Source organism: Tasmannia lanceolata, unplaced genomic scaffold (genome assembly GCF_043159265.1).
Source record: "Tasmannia lanceolata isolate RefF3 unplaced genomic scaffold, GAP_Taslan_0.1 ptg000037l, whole genome shotgun sequence".
Classification (NCBI taxonomy): domain Eukaryota; kingdom Viridiplantae; phylum Streptophyta; class Magnoliopsida; order Canellales; family Winteraceae; genus Tasmannia; species Tasmannia lanceolata.
Genome location: NW_027518714.1, coordinates 27164922 through 27185594, shown reverse-complemented (window position 1 = coordinate 27185594; position 20673 = coordinate 27164922). Strand labels below are relative to the sequence as shown.

General features: G+C 42.0%; 1 protein-coding gene across 1 annotated transcript; it reads left to right on the top strand.

The window, feature by feature from the left end:
• Window positions 1-3270: 3270 nt before the first annotated feature.
• LOC143860623 (uncharacterized) lies at window positions 3271-19361 on the top strand. The gene is made up of 3 exons (XM_077371358.1): window positions 3271-3460; window positions 8292-8414; window positions 19001-19361. Exons 1-3 carry the CDS (start codon window positions 3307-3309, stop codon window positions 19216-19218), a joined length of 495 nt encoding a protein of 164 aa, XP_077227473.1. The 5' UTR covers window positions 3271-3306; the 3' UTR covers window positions 19219-19361.
• The last annotated feature ends 1312 nt before the right edge of the window (window positions 19362-20673 follow it).

The window sequence follows — 20673 nt, the reverse complement described above, 5'->3', positions numbered from 1 at the left end:
AGATACTTTCATGTTTATAATATTGGTTGGATTCTTTTTTATGAAATCCATATTTGATAATTCACAGGGATTGGCGAAAAAGGAGGAGCTTGTCTTGATTTGGACTTTAATGAAGATAACTTGATGAGTAAATCTTCTAAAGTCATAAAGACTATGCTTGCATTTCAGTATGCATAGAGTTCACCTTTTTGTGGAACTTTATTTTGGATCTCGATGAGAATCATACCCCATGAATGAATTCATCTAAGATCAGTGGGGTTCACTTATATGTGAAACTACCTTTTGGTTGAGTTTAGCTTGTTGTATATCTAAAACTCTTGGTTTGTCATAAAAGGATTCATGTTTTTAGTTGGATTACAGATCTTTTATGATATAGACCATATGGTGGTGTGGATGATTCAATATTTTGTTTTTGAACATTACACTATCTATCTATTGGATTGTGCTATATGTAGAACATAGGAGGAGATTGTTGGGTATATAATATAACCCACGTATGTTCTAATATAAGCCCAATAAGATAATGGACCTGTGTAGTGGGCCTATTTGGGCTAGAGCCTACTAACCTATTAAAACCCTAGTGTATCTAATATATATAGGGGCTGGAGGCAACAAACTTGGTATTTTCAAATTAGATACCTTGGGTGTAATGCTTCAAGCAACCTCTTGCTTGACCTAATTATTACCTTGAGAAAATGTTCCCGCACAGCTGCGCAGGGAGCTCCCTGCGCTTAAGTGGCTTGTAAACCCTCCCATTGGTCACTTTTTGTGGACCTGCAAAGGGGGACCTGCTATACAAACCATTGGGAGGCTTTTTAAGCCACTTAAGCACAAGGAAGCTCCCTGCGCAGCCACGCAGGAACACTTTCCTCAGGCTTGAATATGGGTTTACATGGGTTGCTCAAAGAAATACCATATTGCAAAGTGGTTTGTTAGCGTGACACCAAAAGGCGAACTAGGCCAGACGTGCTTATGGGCTAGATGATGCAGGTGTTCTTGCCAACATGAACTGATTCAAATATAATTCATTATAATTGACCAAAACTAGTGAGTTATGAATTAACATGAATGGCAGGCAACTCGACATCAAATTTCGACATTCGACTTTCAATCTTTACTCTTCACCTTTGAGTCTCTAAATCTCAGTTCTCACCTTCCATACAATTTTGTAGGGATTTTAGGAGGATTTAAATGGTTTCGATAAGTATACTGAGCGACAATGTCAAAGTAAACCAAAGAAGTTTTGCCATACTGAGTTCATGTAAAAGTTGTAAACCCCGAACCTAAACTCTGTGGAAGTATAAATGATTAAATAACACCAACTCTAACAGCTTAAGCTTTTGGAGTAATTGGTTGTTTCTTAAAAATTAGATTGTTTCACACCCTCGAACCAAGTGAACTGATGAACAAGTTATATAAATGAGCCAGTTTTGTACGAAAGTTGCTACTCGAGAAATTAAACCAAGCTAATTGATGAACTGGTCAACATAGGTTTGGATCATTGAACAAGAGATTGTGATGCAGGAGCATTTGGTCATTGGAACTGTGTTCCGTGAAGAGAATTTGCTCTCACATTTACCCATTGGAGTTTCCCTCCAAAACGTGAGTTGGCTACCTAGACTCACGATTGTTCTTAGCATTTCCATTGTTTGTTTTCTTCTTCTTTGATTGTCTGTGGTTACCTCTTGTAATTTTATACTATCATATGGAGTCATCATGTACTAACTCAAAAAAAAAAAAAAAAAATTTATGAAGTTACCATAAAATTGACTAAAAAAAAATTGCTGTGAAAAACAGGCAAAAAAAATAAAATCTGAGCTGATAATATCAATCCATATTTTACCCAGGTTGATTTCACAATCAAAATGGAACAAAAAATACAAAGCAAAAACGTATTTTGCTCGTAAAGGATTCCCTTCTTTGGGATGGTACATTCCTGGACCTCTGAAAGAGAATGATTTGGACAATAAGAAGATTCTTTGGATTCATTCTTATCCATTTCATATGTCAATACATCATATCAAAAAGGAAATAACATTTGTTTTATACTACTAACTCGGTACATAATCTCATGTCAATAAAAAAAAACAATAATGGAATACTCATATTGAATTTTGAGTTGTCATGGCTGTATTACTTATTAGCCATATTTCATATGGCGAGAGTAGACTTTTTCTCAAATAAAAGCAGATTAAATCAATCATCAAATGATGAATCAAACCAAAAATTAAGATACATTATGGGAAAATGCATATGTAACACTTTCGAGGAGGAAATTTGCTTATAAATCCTTTGTAAAGCATAAGTGTTTGACAACCATTAAGAAAATGCATTTAGCAGTTAAATTATATGGTGTAAGAGCTTATAACAATAAGGCCTTTGTACGGTGAAAGTACAATCCTTGATATCTGATCCAACAGCAGCTCCTCAAAAAGTGAGCTGCTGTTGGATCAAATATCAAGGGCGGTGCCCCTACCTTTTTGTTGTAAGCCCTTACACCATATAAAATCTCTTTTCTAATTAAAAGATCGTGAATTTGCCGAATGCGATTCTACTGTCAAGAGCACTCAAAAAAATACAATCCAATTCTTGATTCCAGGATGAGAATAATCCATAAAGAGCTTTTTACATTCTTAAAGACGTCATTTTTTACAAAAAAAACTCCCACCCAGTCCCATATCAATCAAAGGCGGTGTTACGGTCCTGAGTGGGGCCCGCCTAGATGTGGGACTGGGGTGGGAGCTTCTGGTGTATTGCTAATGGAGATTTTATGCTGTGTAAGCCCTTATAGTTCCTTATTTTTCAAAAAAGGACTGTACGAACGACACTATAGGATGACACTATAGGATGTTCCAAACCGTCCATATGATGATGGGTCATAACGTAAATAAGTTGTGCCCAAAAAAATCATTTCCACAGGATGATCCCAACCCTCCGATCTATAGATGAGCTGCATATTATGGAAACATCTATAGATTAGAGGGCTAGGCTCATCCTATGGAAATGATTTTTTAGGCACAACCTATTTAAGTTATGGCCCATCATATGGACGGTTTGGATCATCATAGTATTGTCCTTACAGTACCTTTTTGAAATAAAATAAAATAAGGGACTATCAGAGCTTACTCCGTATAAAATCTAAGGATGATCCAAACCGTCCATAAGATACTAACAGATGTAAATTATGTGATGGCAATTCTGTAGTTTGATTTTTCCGGAAGGGTTAATTTGATAGACTGGTTCTGTTTTAAGTAAAACCCTGGATTTCTACTCTCTCAATGTAGATTGTAAAGAGGTAGAAGGAAAATGGGGTTTGGAAGGGAAGTAGTGATAACATTGGAGGGTGTTCGAGACAAGAATCTGATGCAACTGAAGAAACTCAACACTGCCCTTTTCCCCGTTCGTTACAACGACAAATATTACACTGATGCCCTTTCTTCTGGAGATTTTACTAAGCTAGGTTTGATTGCTTTCCTGGGTTTTTTTTCCCTCTCTCTCTTGATTCATCTAGGGTTTTCCTTTTTCCATTTTTTTCTTGCTATTGAGTATGGGTTTTGCTTCTGTTATCTTGGTTTTGGTTCTGTGCGTTGGAAGATGAAATTAAGGTTTATTGTGGTTTTTTTTTTTTTTTTGGGAAGGTTTGATTTGGCATAGTTGATTAGTTTTATTTTCCTTTTAACTAATATGATTGTTGTTTTGGGATTTTGGTTGTACGTTTTGGGTTTGATTTTTTTTTATATCAAACTAGTTTAACAGACGTTTGGTTTCTGTGCGGTTGGGGGATGAAGCTCAAGGTTTAGAGTGGTTTGTTGGATGGTTTGGTTTTGATCTGTTGATGGGCCTTTTCTCATTTGTTTGTGACATAATTTTTGGGTCTTACCATTTGAGTTTTGGTTCTGCTTTTTGGGGCATGCTATTGATGAATTCTGAGTGGGATTTGAGGCATCTTGAAATAGTTTTGATAGTTTGACATTTCCTCAATGATGTTCTATTTTCCTTTGTAAATTTGGTTCTGATTTTCATTCGTTCACATTTCTGTGATTCCAATTATGTGTTCATGATCATTAATCGTTTTTAGCATAACTATATCGTGTATATATATCTTGAAATAGTTTTGATTGTTTGACATTTCCTCAATGATGTTCTATTTTCCTTTGTAAATTTGGTTCTGATTTTCATTCGTTCAAATTTCTGTGATTCCAATTATGTGTTCATGATCATTAATCTTTTTTAGCATAACTATATCATGCATATATATATATATATATATATATATATATATATATATATATATATATAGAGAGAGAGAGAGAGAGAGAGAGAGAGAGAGAGCTGTTGGTGAGCTTAAGCGCACCAAAAAACTATTTTTGATGCGCTTAAGTTGTTATAACGCCTTCCATTGGTGTGCCTGAGTGGGACCCAAACATTTAAACGAATAGGAGGCGTTATAACAACTTAAGCGTACCAAAAAAATGGTGAGCTTAAGCGCACCAACAATTTTCTCATATATATATATATATATATATATATATATATATATATATATATATATATATATATATAGAGGAAACTGTTGGTGAGCTTAAGCTCACCAAACTTATGGTGAGCTAGCTTGCCCAATCACATGGGGGCCCACTTTGTTAGGATGATCCAAACCATTCATTTGAAAGTCCCTTACATAGATGGGGGGTGTACCAAAAATCAGCTCCATAGGATCATCCTAACCCCTCCATTTGTGGAGGACAAAAATGGACAGACACATTTTTGGTACACACCCTATCTATGATAAGGCCTTGCAAATGAATGGTTTGGACCACTCCCCAAAATGTGGGACCCATGTGATTGGGCAAGCTAGCTCACCATAAGTTTGGTGAGCTTAAGCTCACCAACAGTTTCCTCATATATATATATATATATATATATATATATATATATATATATATGAGGAAAGTGTCTCTAGTCTCTCCCCTAGATAAGCTTATCTACTCCTCCCTTTAAAAAAACACAGTGGGCCCACGCTGTTTGGATGATCCAAAGCATTCATTTGATAGGTCCTAACATAGATAGGGTGTGCCCAAAAAATCAGCACCAAAGGGTCATCCTAGAACTTCGTTTTGTGGGGCCTTGTGGTACCCAGAATGGACACATAAACGTCCACGTTTATATGCGTCCATTTTGGACACGGTGTGCCCCACAAAACGAAGTTCTAGGATGACCCTTTGGTGCTGATTTTTTGGGCACACCCTATCTATGTTAGGACCTATCAAATGAATGCTTTGGATCATCCAAACAGCGTGGGCCCACTGTGTTTTTTTAAAGGGAGGAGTAGATAAGCTTATCTAGGGGAGAGACTAGAGACACTTTCCTCTATATATATATATATATATATATATGTTTCATCATATTAACTGGAAATAACTCAACTCAACTCAACTAAGCCTTTGTACCAAACTAGTTGGGGTCGGCTAATGAATCCTTTAGAAAAATTTTAAGAAGAAAGTGAACGGATCTACCCGGTTCAAATTGACCAAGTCTAATCCTGACACTAGTTGGGTTCGCCTACATGGATCATTTTCTTCCATTCTATCCTATCCAATGTCATGTTCTCTGTTATGTTCCTAGCCCTCAAGTCTTTCCTCACTATTTCTACCCAAGTTAACTGGAAATGACCTTGAAAATTGTGCAACCCAGCTATATCTGGTAACGATGGCAAGTGATATCATGCCATTGAAGGCCGTAGAATTGAGTTGGTTTGGTTCATTCACTTAGCATTGTAGAAGTAAACCTCAAGATACCTTTGCTGGCATTTGGGGTCCTTTTTGACATTTGGAGGCCTTATATGGTGGAAGGAAATTGTTTGAGAAGCCTTTCAAGTCATTTTTTGTCATTTTAAGGATCCATTTCCCCTCAGAATCGAAGGTTAGTTAGATTAGCAGAGAGCATTGTTTGTGATATGTAGAAGACATGGTTATTTGGTCTGTCTTAATAGCTTTTACCTTCAGCCAGTGATTTCTTGGCACTACTTTATAAAATGTTAAAATTGAACTGCCGGCTTCTTATCTGGTCACTTTATAGAGGCCCCAAGATATTTGTCGTTAGAATCTGGAGTCTTTGTAAATGGACCGAAGTATTGTTTTGCGAAAGTGGATCTTGTTTTGTCCTCTTAGGGATTTATTGATTTTAGAATTGAAGGCTAATTGGAATAACAGAGATGTGTAGTCAATAAATTTAGGATCACTTGCTGAAATATAGGATAACTTTCAACTACCCCGGTCTAAAGCTAGGCCCTTTCCTCTCCAAACCTCCATAACCATTTACCCAACAAGGCTTTATTAACACTTCTCAATCAATAGATCCCAAGGCCACCAGCTTCAATAGGTTTGCACACCTCCTTCCAACAAACAAGATGCATCTTCTTCTTTATCCACGGAGCTACCCCACTGGAAGTTACTTTGAATCTGCTCGATACGCTTGGCGATTCCTATCAAACATCTGAACAGAGACATGTGATAAATAGGGATATTAGCAGGCACACCGACTTGATAAGAGTGATCCTTCCCCCCTAAAGATGCTAGGTTCCGCTTCCACGTGGATATACTTCTTTTCACTCTTTTCACTATTAGATCTCAAGCCCTGTTCTTAGGATGGCCACCAAGTGACTGGCCTAAATAAGTAGGAAACTTTTCCAGAGAACACCCTAGAAAAAAGACCAGCAAACATGATTTTTTCTTCGTCGGGGAGATGAATACCAAGGAGCTTGGATTTCCAAAAATTAGTGCTTTGACCCGTCACTTCTTCGTAACATCGAAGAACGGCATTTAATTTCAAAATTTTGGCATCGTCAGCCTTGCTAAAACTCAGAGGCTACCACCTCATAACATCGAAGCACTCTGAAACATGGTTTTAAATTTCGGCTGAAATACCGAAATTACTGAAATTTAAAAATTTCAGCTGAAATTATAAGATTTTCACTGAAATTTCCACCGAAACCGAAATTGCCATCCTTGCTCTGAAGGTGAGATATTTCCAAACCCTGAGCCCCAATATTGAACCCTTGGATCAGACCACATCTTCTACCTTTATCTAACATTCTATTGAGAGTTTCCGCTAAGACAAAAAAAAAAGGGGTAAGTGCTCGCCCTACCTAAATCCTCGAGAGGACATAAAGAACCCTTGGGGGATCCTTTTACATGCATGCTGATCTTAGAGAAAGAAGGAAGTTGAATTGGTTGTAATTTTGTGTACAAGGATGGATCATTTTTTTCTTGAAATGTTCATTGTACTAGGATAGATCGTTGCTAACATAAATGCTAATTGCTAAAAATGAGACTGAATTATTTTCTTTCGCTTTTCAATTCCGGGGTTTATTTTCTGTGTTGCTACTTTGTTAGGAAGAGTATAAAAAACTGCTTATTTAATTCATTTGATTCCCTCTGTTTCTTAGAAATTTCTTCTTTTAATTCGTTTAATTGAAAGATTACATGCCTTGGAAGATGTGTTTAGGCACTGCATTGTTCTATTTGAATGCCCCGTGTGTATATCCTATGGGGCAGAGCTGAGTAGTGTTGTTCACTACTTAGTACTCCCCTCGTGTTAGTCACAGCTTGTGGAACTTTGATAGGGTGCCTGTGCAAATGTTCTACTCAGACAATAAAAAAATCCCTTTAAAAATGGCTGAAACCTCTAACAGTGGCATCTTGATAATATTCTAGTGATAGCTATTCTGGAACTTGGGGTTGAACCCTGGTGGCCATGTCAGGATGCAGTTCATTTAACAGAGCTGATTTACTTGTGGAGTTAGGACCTGAGTGTGTCAATATTAAGTTTTGTGATTGATTTATATTTTACTATGACATATTCAAGCCTTATAAACTATTGCTCCACATCCATTGTGAAGTAGTTAATGGACATTTGCATGTCAATATCATGATGGGAAAGTCTGAACGCACTTATCCTATGGATGCCTCATTGTCAAACTGTACTAATTATTGCAATGTTCAAATCATGGACTCTAAATAACCTGGTCTAGTAAAAAAATCATACCGAGTGGTAACAATTTCTGGAGATACTTTTGCCACATCGGTTAGAAGCTTTTATATTTCTTTTAGAATAATTCAAATGTATTGGCATTCTATCCATTTCCAATAATATAATGCAGTTTCAAGAATATCAGAGTTAGTTTTTTGCATAGCTCATGATAAATGCCAAAGTTGACAGCTGTGTTTGTAATCAATGCTTACTTCCGTTTTCTATGGGTCATAATTTCTCAAGCATCGTTTGTCCTTTTGCAGCGTATTATAGTGACATTTGTGTTGGTTCAATTGCATGCCGTCTTGAGAAGAAGGAAGGTGGGGCTGTTCGTGTTTATATTATGACACTAGGTGTTTTAGCTCCGTACCGTGGACTAGGAATAGGTGAGCCTATGGATTATTTTGAGCTTATTCAAGCTGCTTTGATAATGGTGTATCCTATTCTTGCTACCATTTTGTAGATTTACAAAACTGTGTGCATGCTCCTTTCTTAGCTGATATTGGTTCCCATATATTCAAAACCACTCCATGTTTTCCCTTTTGACAGCACCGTAAGTTCTGTTCTTGCAGTCATGGTTTGAAATTTCGGTTTCGGCATAAATTTTGGACCTAGTCTAAACCGAAATTCGGTAAAGACACACAAAATGTCGATTTTTTGGGCCGAAATTTGGGAAAGGATTAAAAACTTAATTTTTTTTTTCAAATTCTGCCGAAATTGATCGACTGAAATTTGGTACGTTTCGCCAATTTCAGTTTCGGAAAGTTTTGGTTTCGGTCTTGACCGAAATCCAAAATTTCGGTCGGACGAAATTTAAAACCATGCTTGCAGTAGACAATAGAAGCGTATGTCCCTAACATATCATAGCTTTCAGGATCTGGTTTCTTTTGTTCCCTGCTGCTACTGTACGCAACGATGGAGTTAAAGCACTTTTTTGGCTGCTAAATGTATTATTGGAATTGATTTTTGAGGCAGGAAACTTGGTATAGAATTTCAAAACAATCAGTAAGGAATAATGACCTTGATTTCACACACATTTTTCATTCTAGCGGATACTGGCAATATATTCAATAAAGAAACAACATTCCAAGGTAGAGATCACCTACACTCATGACATCCCTATTTGCACGCTTTTCGTTAATAAGTCTGCCAAAGTTGTAGCTTCTCTACGAACATGAAAGAAAGAGGTGACAAGTAATCGTCATTCAAAAAAGAAAAAACAAACAAACAGAGGTGACAAGTCCTTTAGATATACACCGTTGTTGTCTTCTATGATGTCAGCAAGACGCCAAGGATCTTGATTTTGCACTGTCTTGGTGTTTCTATATTTTCTATAGTGAGATTGATTATCTGCATGGTAACCATGGTTACCAGAAGCTCACTAGAAGGCTTGGAAGATCGCTTCCTATGTAAGTGATTATTTTTTTCTAGATGGATTGCTTTTCTCCTCTTGGTAATGCCAAAAGGTGTATTTAAAACTTGAAATAATCCTTTTATATACAGTTTAACATCAAATTTAAAGTTCGCTTCCTATGTAAGTGATTACTTTTTTCTAGATGGATTGCTTTTCTCCTCTTGGTAATGCCAAAAGGTGTATTTAAAACTTGAAATAATCCTTTTGTATACAGTTTAACATCAAATTTAAATGACTAAAAACTCAAAATTGTAAAACTTTAAAAATTTGTAACTCTAATCGACCTTGAAGTGCTCCTTAACTTGTACCCTAATCTACTTTAACCCTCCCTCTGTAAACTACTGTAGTCTTGTCTCTTTCTCTACTGTTCTTGTTTAATTCATATTCTTCAAAAAAAAAAAAAAAAAGATGGGTAATTTTGCCCGTTCAGATGAGTTACCTGCAGTAATTGATATTGGGCCGGTCTTCTTATTCTGTAAACCAAACTCAGGCTGTACTTTTCCTATCTTTCGGGCGTGGGGTGGGGGGTGGCTATAACCTTTAATTAAGGCTGCCGTCGCAAACTTACCCATCGACTTCATTTCTCTGTTTTTAATCGCAAAAGAGGTGGCAAAAGAGATTGCAGAGGGGTTTCTATGGGAATACAAGGAGGTTGACAAGAAGGTGAAACGTTTGGTGAGATAGGAGGAAGTCTGCAAATCATTGGAATCGGGTTAAGTAATAAATATCTGTTAGGGGAAGTAGGTTTGTAGTTTTGGTGAGGAGCAACAACATGTAGCCCTTTGTAGGAAGGTTACTGCGGAAAAGTATGAGAAGGGTGGATATTGGAATGTTCGGTAGACGTTTGAGGATCAGGCGTTTGGTAGTCCATCTTTCAAGCTAGCAAGGATTTTTCTTAGAGATAAAGAGGTTAAAATTGTAAAATGTTATGAGTAGATTGAAAGATGAGGAGGTGATGCTTTCCTGAAACTTCTTCCCCTATTGAAAGATATTTTCACTTTTTATATGCCAGGTTGAGGAAGACACATATGTTTGGGAAGCTGATTCGATTGGCCAGTTTTTAGCCATGACCTTTTTCGCATTTTCTAAAAGCGGTTTTGTCTGAAATGTGTGTTGTACATATGCATGTCAAAACACACTCAGACACGTAAAACATAAGGACATTAGCTTATCTCTTTTTCTTCTAATATACTGTTTACATCGATTTAATCTATGGTTCTTGATGGGGTGTAAAAAGACCAGCCTATCAGCTGCCGACACGTGGCCCGAGGATGGCCCACAGCAGGGGTAGTTTGGTAATTGCAGCAGAGTAGGTGATCTCGAACCTATAGCTGGCTGACACCTGTCCTGGAGTAATAACTCCCCAACTACCCCAGTTTTTTCCTTTATAAAAGGGCTTCCAAAGCTTATAAAAAGGGTATTGAATTCTCACCCACCACTCTTAAAACTCCCTCTTCACTCCGGCTCATACTGACTTGAGTGTCGAAGGGCCTGTCCGGAGTACACTCCGGGTCGGTCATTCTGACCTCGTTTGCTTCTGTGCAGAACACAGTTCATCCGGACTCTATTTCCTTCTCTTCAGCTCCTCGGGCCCTCCAGCTCGGCTCTTCATATCTGTTAACCGATTTCGGGCCTAACAGATTGGCGCCATCTGTGGGACCCTGAACTAAAGGCCCAATCACTTTACAAAAAATGGCAGGGCGCAAGAGTGCGCGGGTGCCAACCGCACGGACTACCCGAGCCGTGCTACCCGGCAGGACTTGGAGCGAGCGACTCGCCTCGCTGGTGGTGGCAGCTTCTGCCACGGCCGAGCAGAGCCAGCCTCGTTCGGTACACCTCAACTCCATGCCCACTCCGGATCAAGTTCAAGCCCTTTTCCAACAGATGACAGCTCTCGTCTGGCAGTACCAGCAGCTACTCCAGGCGCCTCCCCAACTTCCTCCAGAAGCTCCACTACCTGTCCCAGAGAGGTCAGATATCCACAGGGGAGAGTCATCGCGCCATGGTGAGGGCCGAACTCACCACTCCACCAGACAAGTCCGTCACCCACCGGCCAGGCATGCACAGACAGAGCCGCACCACCGTCGGAGGTCGCGGTCTCGCTCTGCGCAAAGGCGCCTGGCTCCTGAAGAACGCGCACCACAGGCAAAATCCCGGGCCCGTCGTAGGAGTCCGGAAAGCCACTCCGGCTCCGCGGCGAGCCAATCTGTGGAAAGAAGCAGGTCACCAGACCGTAGAGCTGACCCGATGCTACAGAGAATAGAAGAGATGGACTACAGAATTAAAGAGCTGGCTAAGGATCAAAGCCGGCCTGTGTCTAGGGCGTTCTCAAGCAGAACGCCGTTCACTGACGACGTGATGGGTGCCCCAGCACCCAGGGGATTTAAAATGCCAACTATCCCGCAGTATGATGGGACTACTGACCCCGTGGACCACTTGGAGACGTTCCGGACAATGATGCTCCTCCACGGTGCGTCAGACGGTTTCCTCTGCAGAGCATTCCCGACGACCCTGACAGGTGCAGCAAGGGACTGGTACTCAAGGATCAGACCGAACTCCATCAGCAACTTCGATGACTTCGGGGAAGACCTTGTCCGCCACTTCATGAGCAGCCGCAGGCCAAGGAAAACAACAGCATCCCTGATGACCTTGCGGCAGGAGGATAATGAACCTCTCAAAGCCTTCGTCAGCCGCTTCAACAGGGAGGCACTCCAAGTGCCAAATTTAAACCCCTCGGCCGCTACGAACGCGCTTCTCGCAGGTGCTAGATCAAATGATTTCCGCCGAGCAGTGGCTCACCGGAATCCTCACTCCCTAGCAGACCTAATGGCTGGGGCAGAGGAATACATATCAGTGGAAGAAACACTGGCTGCTCTGGACTCGAGTCGGAGGAGAACCTCTGATGACAAGAACCAAGACAAGTACCCAGCTAAGCAGCGCAGGGAAGACAAGGTTGTCAGAAGAGACAAGTCCCCCCAAAGGAGGGAGGAAAACTTCACCCCTCTCAACACCTCCCGAAGACATATACTGGCTGCCATCAGCGGAGAGGAGTTCATAAAGTGGCCAACCCCAATGATCTCCAAGGGAAACATGAGAGACAACTCAAAATACTGCTGGTTCCACAGGGACCACGGCCACGACACGGACGACTGCTGGCAGCTGAAGGGGGAGATCGAGCAATTGATCAGCCGGGGTTATTTGAAAAAATATGTCCGAGGTGACACCCGCAGGAGCGAGCCCAAGGAGAAAGGTCCCCAGGGCCGGAGCCCTCGGCGATCTCAGCCGCCCCTAGCCCGAGGACAATCTCCTCCGCTGCCTAGTCCACAACCAAAGGCACACCGCTCCCAACCAAGGGGAGTCATTGGCACAATCATGGGTGGTCCGGCAGCTGGAGGCGACTCATCCCCTGCTCGGAAAGCATACGCACGCCGAGTCAATGTCGTGCACGCCTGCAGCAAGAAGATGAAGACGGAGAATGAGATCTCCTTCTCAGATGCGGACCTCGACGGCCTGATATTACCACATGACGGTGCCCTAGTCCTAACCATGCTCGTCGCAAACTGGGAGTTAAAGAAAATCCTGGTAGACAATGGGAGTTCGAAAGAATGATGATAGGTGACGACCGCTTAAGGCCAGCGAACTCCGATCTGTTCGGTTTCTCGGGGGAAGTCGTGAAAATGGAAGGGCAGATTGAACTCCCAGTCCTCGTCAGAGAGCCGCCCTGCCAATCTTTCGCCATGGTCAACTTCCAGGTAGTGAGGGCCACTTCGGTCTATAACGCTATCTTGGGACGACCCGGGCAGAACTTAATCCACGGAGTCGCTTCAACGTATCACCAGAAAATGAAGTTGATAACGCCAAACGACATGGGTGAGGTCAGAGGAGATCAACCAGTCCAGGGAGCGCTATGCCATGGCACTCAAAAGGCAAAGATGCATCAGAATCCTTGCCGATTGAACTACTTGATCTGAGAGACGAAGCACAGGTGGCTGAACCCGCTGAAGACCTCAGAAAATACTATCAGTAGTAGACCACCCGGCGTGGAAGTGACTTTGTAAATATCTGCTAAATGTGAATGACAAGCTCTTTTGCAAATCTCTTCGTACTCATTACTTGGAAACCCAGTTCGCTAAAACTTGGGTACTCATCAAATTGGAAACCCAGTTCACTAAAACTAAGGTACTCGCTGCTTGGTTCGCCACGGCTGGTCTCCGCAAAGACCGGGAGTGCACTTCTGGTCCGGAACCAGTCCGGATGCAAAAACCAAAGCTCCTCGGAAACCCAGTTCGCTAAAACTTGGGTACTCATCAAATTGGAAACCCAATTCACTAAAACTAGGGTACTCGCTGCTTGGTTCGCCACGGCTCGTCTCCGCAAAGACCGGGAGCGCACTCCTGGTCCGGAACCAGTCTGGATGCAAAAACCAAAGCTCCTCAGAAACCCAGTTCGCTAAAACTTGGGTACTCATCAAATTGGAAACCCAGTTCACTAAAACTATGGTACTCGACGCTTGGTTCACCACAGCTCCTCTCCGCAAAGACCGAGAGCGCACTCCTGGTCCGGAACCAGTCCGGATGCAAAAACCAAAGCTCCTCGGAAACCCAGTTCGCTAAAACTTGGGTACTCATCAAATTGGAAACCCAGTTCACTAAAACTAGGGTACTCGACGCTTGGTTCGCCACGGCTCGTCTCCGCAAAGACCGGGAGCGCACTCCTGGTCCGGAACCAGTCCGGATGCAAAAACCAAAGCTCCTCGGAAACTCAGTTCACTAAAACTTGGGTACTCATCAAATTGGAAACCCAGTTCACTAAAACTAGGGTACTCGACGCTTGGTTCGCCACGGCTCGTCTCCGCAAAGACCGGGAGCGCACTCCTGGTCCGGAACCAGTCCGGATGCAAAAACCAAAGCTCCTCGGAAACCCAGTTCGCTATAACATGGGAACTCGCCGCTTCGAAACCCAGTTCGCTAAAACTCGGGTACTTGCTTCTTGGTTCGCCACGGCTCGTCTCCACCAAGACCGGGAGTGCACTCCTAGTCAGGAACGGGCCCAGGCAGAAAACCAAACTCTTGCAAAAACCCAAGTTCAATAAAACTTGGTCATCCTAAGCCGATCAGAACATCTCCAGCCGGACTGGATATGACTCGTCTCGCTAGACGACAAAAATCAGTCCGGCCCAAGCCGGACTGACTCCCAGGCCGGACTGACAAATTCCATACTGATTCTCAAGCCGGACTGACAAATTCCGGACTGATTCTCAAGCCGCACTGACAAATTCCGGACTGACTCCCAGGCCAGACTGACAAATTCTGAACTGGATATAGCGCAAAGCGCTATTGGACAAAATTCAGCTCATCTCAAGCCGAACTGGATATAGCGCAATGCGCTACAGGACAAAATTCAGTTCATCTCAAGCCGACCAGGACTCGGTGTGATTCGCTACAAGACAAAATTCAATTTCGTCTTTTAGCAGATTGCGCTATATTCAGTCCATCTCAAGCCGAACTGGATATAGCGCAAAGCGATACAGGACAAAATCCAGTCCATCTTAAGCCGAACTGGATATAGCGCGAAGCGCTACAGGACAAAATTCAGTCCATCTCAAGCCGAACTGGATGTAGCGTTAAGCGCTACAGGACAAAATTCAGTTCATCTCAAGCCGAACTGGATATAGCGCAAAGCGCTACAGGACAAAATTCAGTTCATCTCAAGCCGACCAGGACTCGGTGTGATTCGCTACATGACAAAATTCAATTTCGTCTTTTAGCAGATTGCGCTATATTCAGTCCATCTCAAGCCGAACTGGATATAGCGCAAAGCGCTACAGGACAAAATTCAGTCCATCTCAAGCCGAACTGGATATAGCGCAAAGCGCTACAGGACAATTCAGTTCATCTCAAGCCGAACTGGATATAGCGCAAAGCGCTACAGGACAAAATTCAGTTCATCTCAAGCCGACCAGGACTCGGTGTGATTCGCTACAAGACAAAATTCAATTTCGTCTTTTAGCAGATTGCGCTATATTCAGTCCATCTCAAGCCGAACTGGATATAGTGCAAAGCGCTACAGGAGAAAATTCAGTCCATCTCAAGCCGAACTGGATACAGCGCAAAGCACTACAGGACAAAAATCAGTTCATCTCAAGCCGACCAGGACTCGGTGTGATTCGCTACAAGACAAAATTCAATTTCGTCTTTTAGCAGATTGCGTTATATTCAGTCCATCTCAAGCCGAACTGGATATAGCGCGAAGCGCTACAGGACAAAATTCAGTTCATCTCAAGCCGAACTGGATATAGCGCGAAGCGCTACAGGACAAAATTCAGTCCATCTCAAGCCGAACTGGATGTAGCGCTAAGCGTTATAGGACAAAATTCAGTTCATCTCAAGCCGAACTGGATATAGCGCAAACCGCTACAGGACAATTCAGTTCATCTCAAGCCGAACTGGATATAGCGCAAAGCGCTACAGGACAAAATTCAAGTCATCTCGAGCCACACTGACTTTTCAGGCCGGATTGACGACTTGGCCGAACTGATTTTCCAGGCCGGACTGACGGCTTGGCTGCACTGATTTTCCAGGCCGAACTGACGGCTTGACCGAACTGCTTTTCCAGGCCGAACTGACGGCTTGGCCGGACTGAATATGACGCATCTCGCTAAACGACAAAAAACAGTCCGGCCCAAGCCGGACTGGATATGACGCGTCTCGCTAGACGACAAATATCAGTCCAGCCCAAGCCGAACTGGATATGACGCGACTCGCTAGACGACAAAAAACAGTCCGGCCCAAGCCGGACTGACAAATTTCCGGACTGATTCCCAGGCCGGACTGACAAATTTCCGGACTGCTCCGATCTCCGGACTGGTAATTTCCGGACTGCTCCAATTTCCGGACTGCTCCGATCTCCGGACTGGTAATTTCCAGACTGCTTCAATTTCCGGACTGCTCCAATTTCCGGGGCGGATGATTTCCGGACTGGTAATTTCCGGGCTGATGATTTCCGGACTGCTCCGATCTCCGGACTGCTCCAATTTCCGGACTGATGATTTCCGGACTGCTCCGATCTCTGGACTGGTAATTTCCGGACTGCTCCAATTTCCGGGCTGGACTGCTCCGATCTCCGGACTGGTAATTTCCGGACTGCTCCGATTTTCGGACTGATGATTTCCGGACTGCTCCGATCTCCGGACTGGTAATTTCCGGACTGCTCCAATTTCCGGGCTGATGATTTCCGAACTGCTCCGATCTCCGGACTGGTAATTTCCGGACTGCTCCGATCTCCGGACTGGTAATTTCCGGACTGCTCCAACTTCCGAACTGGTAATTTCCGGACTGCTCCAATCTCCAGACTGATGATTTCCGGACTGCTCCGATCTTCGGACTGATGATTTCCGGACTGCTCCAGTCTCCGGACTAATAGTTTCCGTACTGCTCCAGCCTCCGGACTGATAGTTTCCGGACCACCGCCAATCAGAGATGTACTCACCACATTTCCCCAAGTCATCATAATAACTTGAAGAAGTGGGGGGCAACTGATGGGGTGTAAAAAGACCAGCCTATCAGCTGCAGACACGTGGCCCAAGGATGGCCCACCGCAGACCCCGCGTCAACAGGGGTAGTTTGGTAATTGCAGCAGAGTAGGTGAGCTCGAACCTATAGCTGGCTGACACCTGTCCTGGAGTAATAACTCCCCAACTACCCCAGTTTTTTCCTTTATAAAAGGGCATCCAAAGCTTATAAAAAGGGTATTGAATTCTCACCCACCACTCTTAAAACTCCCTCTTCACTCCGGCTCATACTGACTTGAGTGTCGAAGGGCCTGTCCGGAGTACACTCCGGGTCGGTCATTCTGACCTCGTTTGCTTCTGTGCAGAACACAGTTCATCCGGACTCTATTTCCTTCTCTTCAGCTCCTCGGGCCCTCCAGCTCGGCTCTTACGTCACTATCATATCTGTTAACCGATTTCGGGTCTAACAGTTCTATTCATCTAGCTATATTAAATCTAGATATAAGTCATATATCATCAAATTTTATAAGCTAATATTTCCGTACTAAGGTGTGGAACTTGGTGTGTAAGTGGTTTGGCAATGTGTTGGTTTTCCCATGGCTGCCTTGGTGACAATCATTGCATTCCTTGCTTGATTTTAATTTCTGCAGTTCTATGGAAGATTAAATAGAAGGATTATTCAGGAGAGCTATATTTGGTGGAATTAGAAACCACATCTTTAGATGGATGTTGCTAAACAAGGTTTCAAGTTTCGGTTTCGGTATGCCTTTCAGTCGTGATGGAAATGGAAACATGTCGGTATCATATGTAAATTTTTGTTAGAAATCCTATAAAATTACAGAAATGTATGGAAACATATGCAAATAATAGACATTTAAGATAAAACTTTAGGAAATGCTAGAATAAGTACAAATATGCATTAAAGGCATCACATATTAAAAAACACCCACGGTGTAACAACATCGAACATCTCTTAGGGGGGATCCTAGGCCTATGGGATGAATGGGGTGTTAAAGATAATAAAATCTGAATGCCTACCCATAATTGTTAAACAACATCGAACATCTCTTGTTAGTGTGTGTGTGTGTTTTTTTTCTTGGGGGGGGGGGGGGGGGGGGGGGGTTGTCCTAGGCCTATGGGATGGATGGGGTTTTAAAGATAATAAAATCTGGATGTTTTTTAATGTTTTTCTTTTGTACTTTACGTTCGAAGGATTCAAATGAGGCCAAAAGTGGGAGCTTTGCTCTCCACTGTCCTTACTCCATTATAAGGAGATTGGGGGTTGGAGCGTTTGAGGGTGTCTGTTCTAATGCAATTCTATGCATTGTCTCTTTGTGGATTTTTGGGTTCCGGTCTATTAGCTGACATATTAGACGAGATTGAGACAATTTGAGGGTGGATGTTTTCTTTCTGGTCATGTTAAAGAGAAGGAAATGAGATTGTGGACTCTTAAGGTATTATGCGAGGGGCATCTCTACTCCTTTTCAAGTTGCCCCTTTGTCTTTTTATTATAGTTTTGCTATCATTAGAAATAATCTAATATTTCTATTATAGTAAATATTCCAATATTAACATCTACTGTACACTGTACAGATGTTTCACTATGTTGGGCTATCTTGCGTTGCTATGCCCTACACCTCTGATCTGTGTTCAAATTTGATGTACTTGAAAGGATGCACTACATTGTTAGATTTCAGTGCCATTTCTAACATGTCTTGAAACCATCATCTTTTTTCTACATGTTGGGCTGGTGAGCTTGGATCAAACAAGAGACTCTGTTGCAAAGAGCATTATCCAAGGCTAGACCCAAATCTCTCATGAACATCCCCATTCTGTTAACGCCTGTGAATGCAAATCACACCGAAATCACATTTCCCATCTTCTTGTAAAAGAGAGATATCTTTCTTGCACATTGTAATGCATTAAACTTCACTGGTATTTAGAAAGCATTTACTTTTGATATGATAATTTTCAAATTAGGCTGGAATGACCTCAGAAAGAATTTCAGTCCCCGATGACTGAAAGCTAATGGTTATTATGCTTTACAGGTACTAAGCTGTTGAATCATGTTCTGGACCTGTGCTTGAAGCAGAATATCCCAGAGATTTACTTGCATGTGCAGACGAACAATGAAGACGCCATCAATTTCTATAAGAAGTTCGAGTTTGAAATTACAGATACCATTCAGAACTATTATCTGAACATTACTCCGCCCGACTGCTATGTTCTTACTAAGTTTGTCACCCAAGCCCATCCAAGGAAATGAGTTCCAATACCCGTTTTCTTCCAAAACCCATCAGTCTGTTGCTTGAACCAAGCTTCTTCTGTATCAGTAAGGTTGGAAGAGACCCAAAGGTCTAGTTTTGAGGGTATAGAAATTTTAAAATTTATGAAAGTTTAGGTTCAATATTTATCGTTGTCATTGATTTCCATGTGTCTTTTGCACTCGATTCCACATAATCGCTGGTACTGTTCATTCCCCTGCAGTATTTCTTATTATTAACTTTATAACTTGCCAATCTAACGGTTTTTATCACTACCAGAGCTCCCTTTGAGAGTTCAAGAACTGTCTCCTTATCCACTGAATCTAAAAACTAAGAAAAATCAGGAATTTCTTTAGTTCGGCCCATGTGGAACATTATCAAGTGCATGAACCACTGCTTTTAAGCCTGATCGACACAGAACCATTGTCAGAAACCTTATATGTTGTAAAGCATGTCGACACCAAACAATCATCGCGTACGTAAATGCCCTGTTTGTTTTGGATTTTGAGTCCAAAACTGATTATTCGCCTCCTACGCTTTTTCAAGTGATTGTAAGCTCGGCGGACGGGGAGTAGGGACTATGAAAATGGAGGTGAGAAAATGGGTTTAATCTTTAAAACAAGGGTAGAGTTGCAGCTTTATAAAATAACAAACTAGAAACTGAGGGAAGCTGATTTTAGGAATGCTTTGAGAATCACTATTTAAAATACTTAGGGGCTGTTTGGATATGCGGATTTTAGAATCCAGGTTTTTAGTTTGAAAAGTGTAAAAGAGGGTTCAAGATCAAGCTGCTGTATCCTGACAGCATTTTTTTGATTTTAAGTGAGAAATTCAAGTTTTAAAAATCTCTCTTGCATCCTGAGATTTCTAGAACCTGAAAATATGGGAGGATCTGCTACTCTCTTGCTAACGGAAAGAACGGTGAGAAGTGAAAAACGAGTCCAAAATGACTACTGCTCCGCTTCTTCTCTTGTCTCTTAACTACAATTCTGAAGAAATCCCAGATTCTAAAATCTGCACATCCAAACGGCACCGCATCTACTTTTTAGGGATTAATTGCAAAATATTTTGCAAATTAAGGGCTGTTGGCAAAAGTCCTCATAATTGTGTTTGACAATAGCCATCACGCTCACTGTTCCAATGCAAAAACCAGATTTGAGTCGTGAGATGAAACCAGAGGCAATCTGAAGGTAATAAAATTGAGGCACACCTTTTATAAGTAGTGAGCACAACCCTTACTTCACCCAAACCACGTAGATAATAAGCCCTATGTTACACCTACAATGACCCCAAAAATCATGTAAATCGGACACTCCTAATATCCAAATATATGTTTTTGATCCTTGAATGTTTACCGTTCCAGATTAGTTTTTGGCTGGCCAGAAATACATTTAATTGGATGTTAAAATTGTCAAAATAGGGCCGATCTGATGGACGGTCAGGATCAGCTGAACATG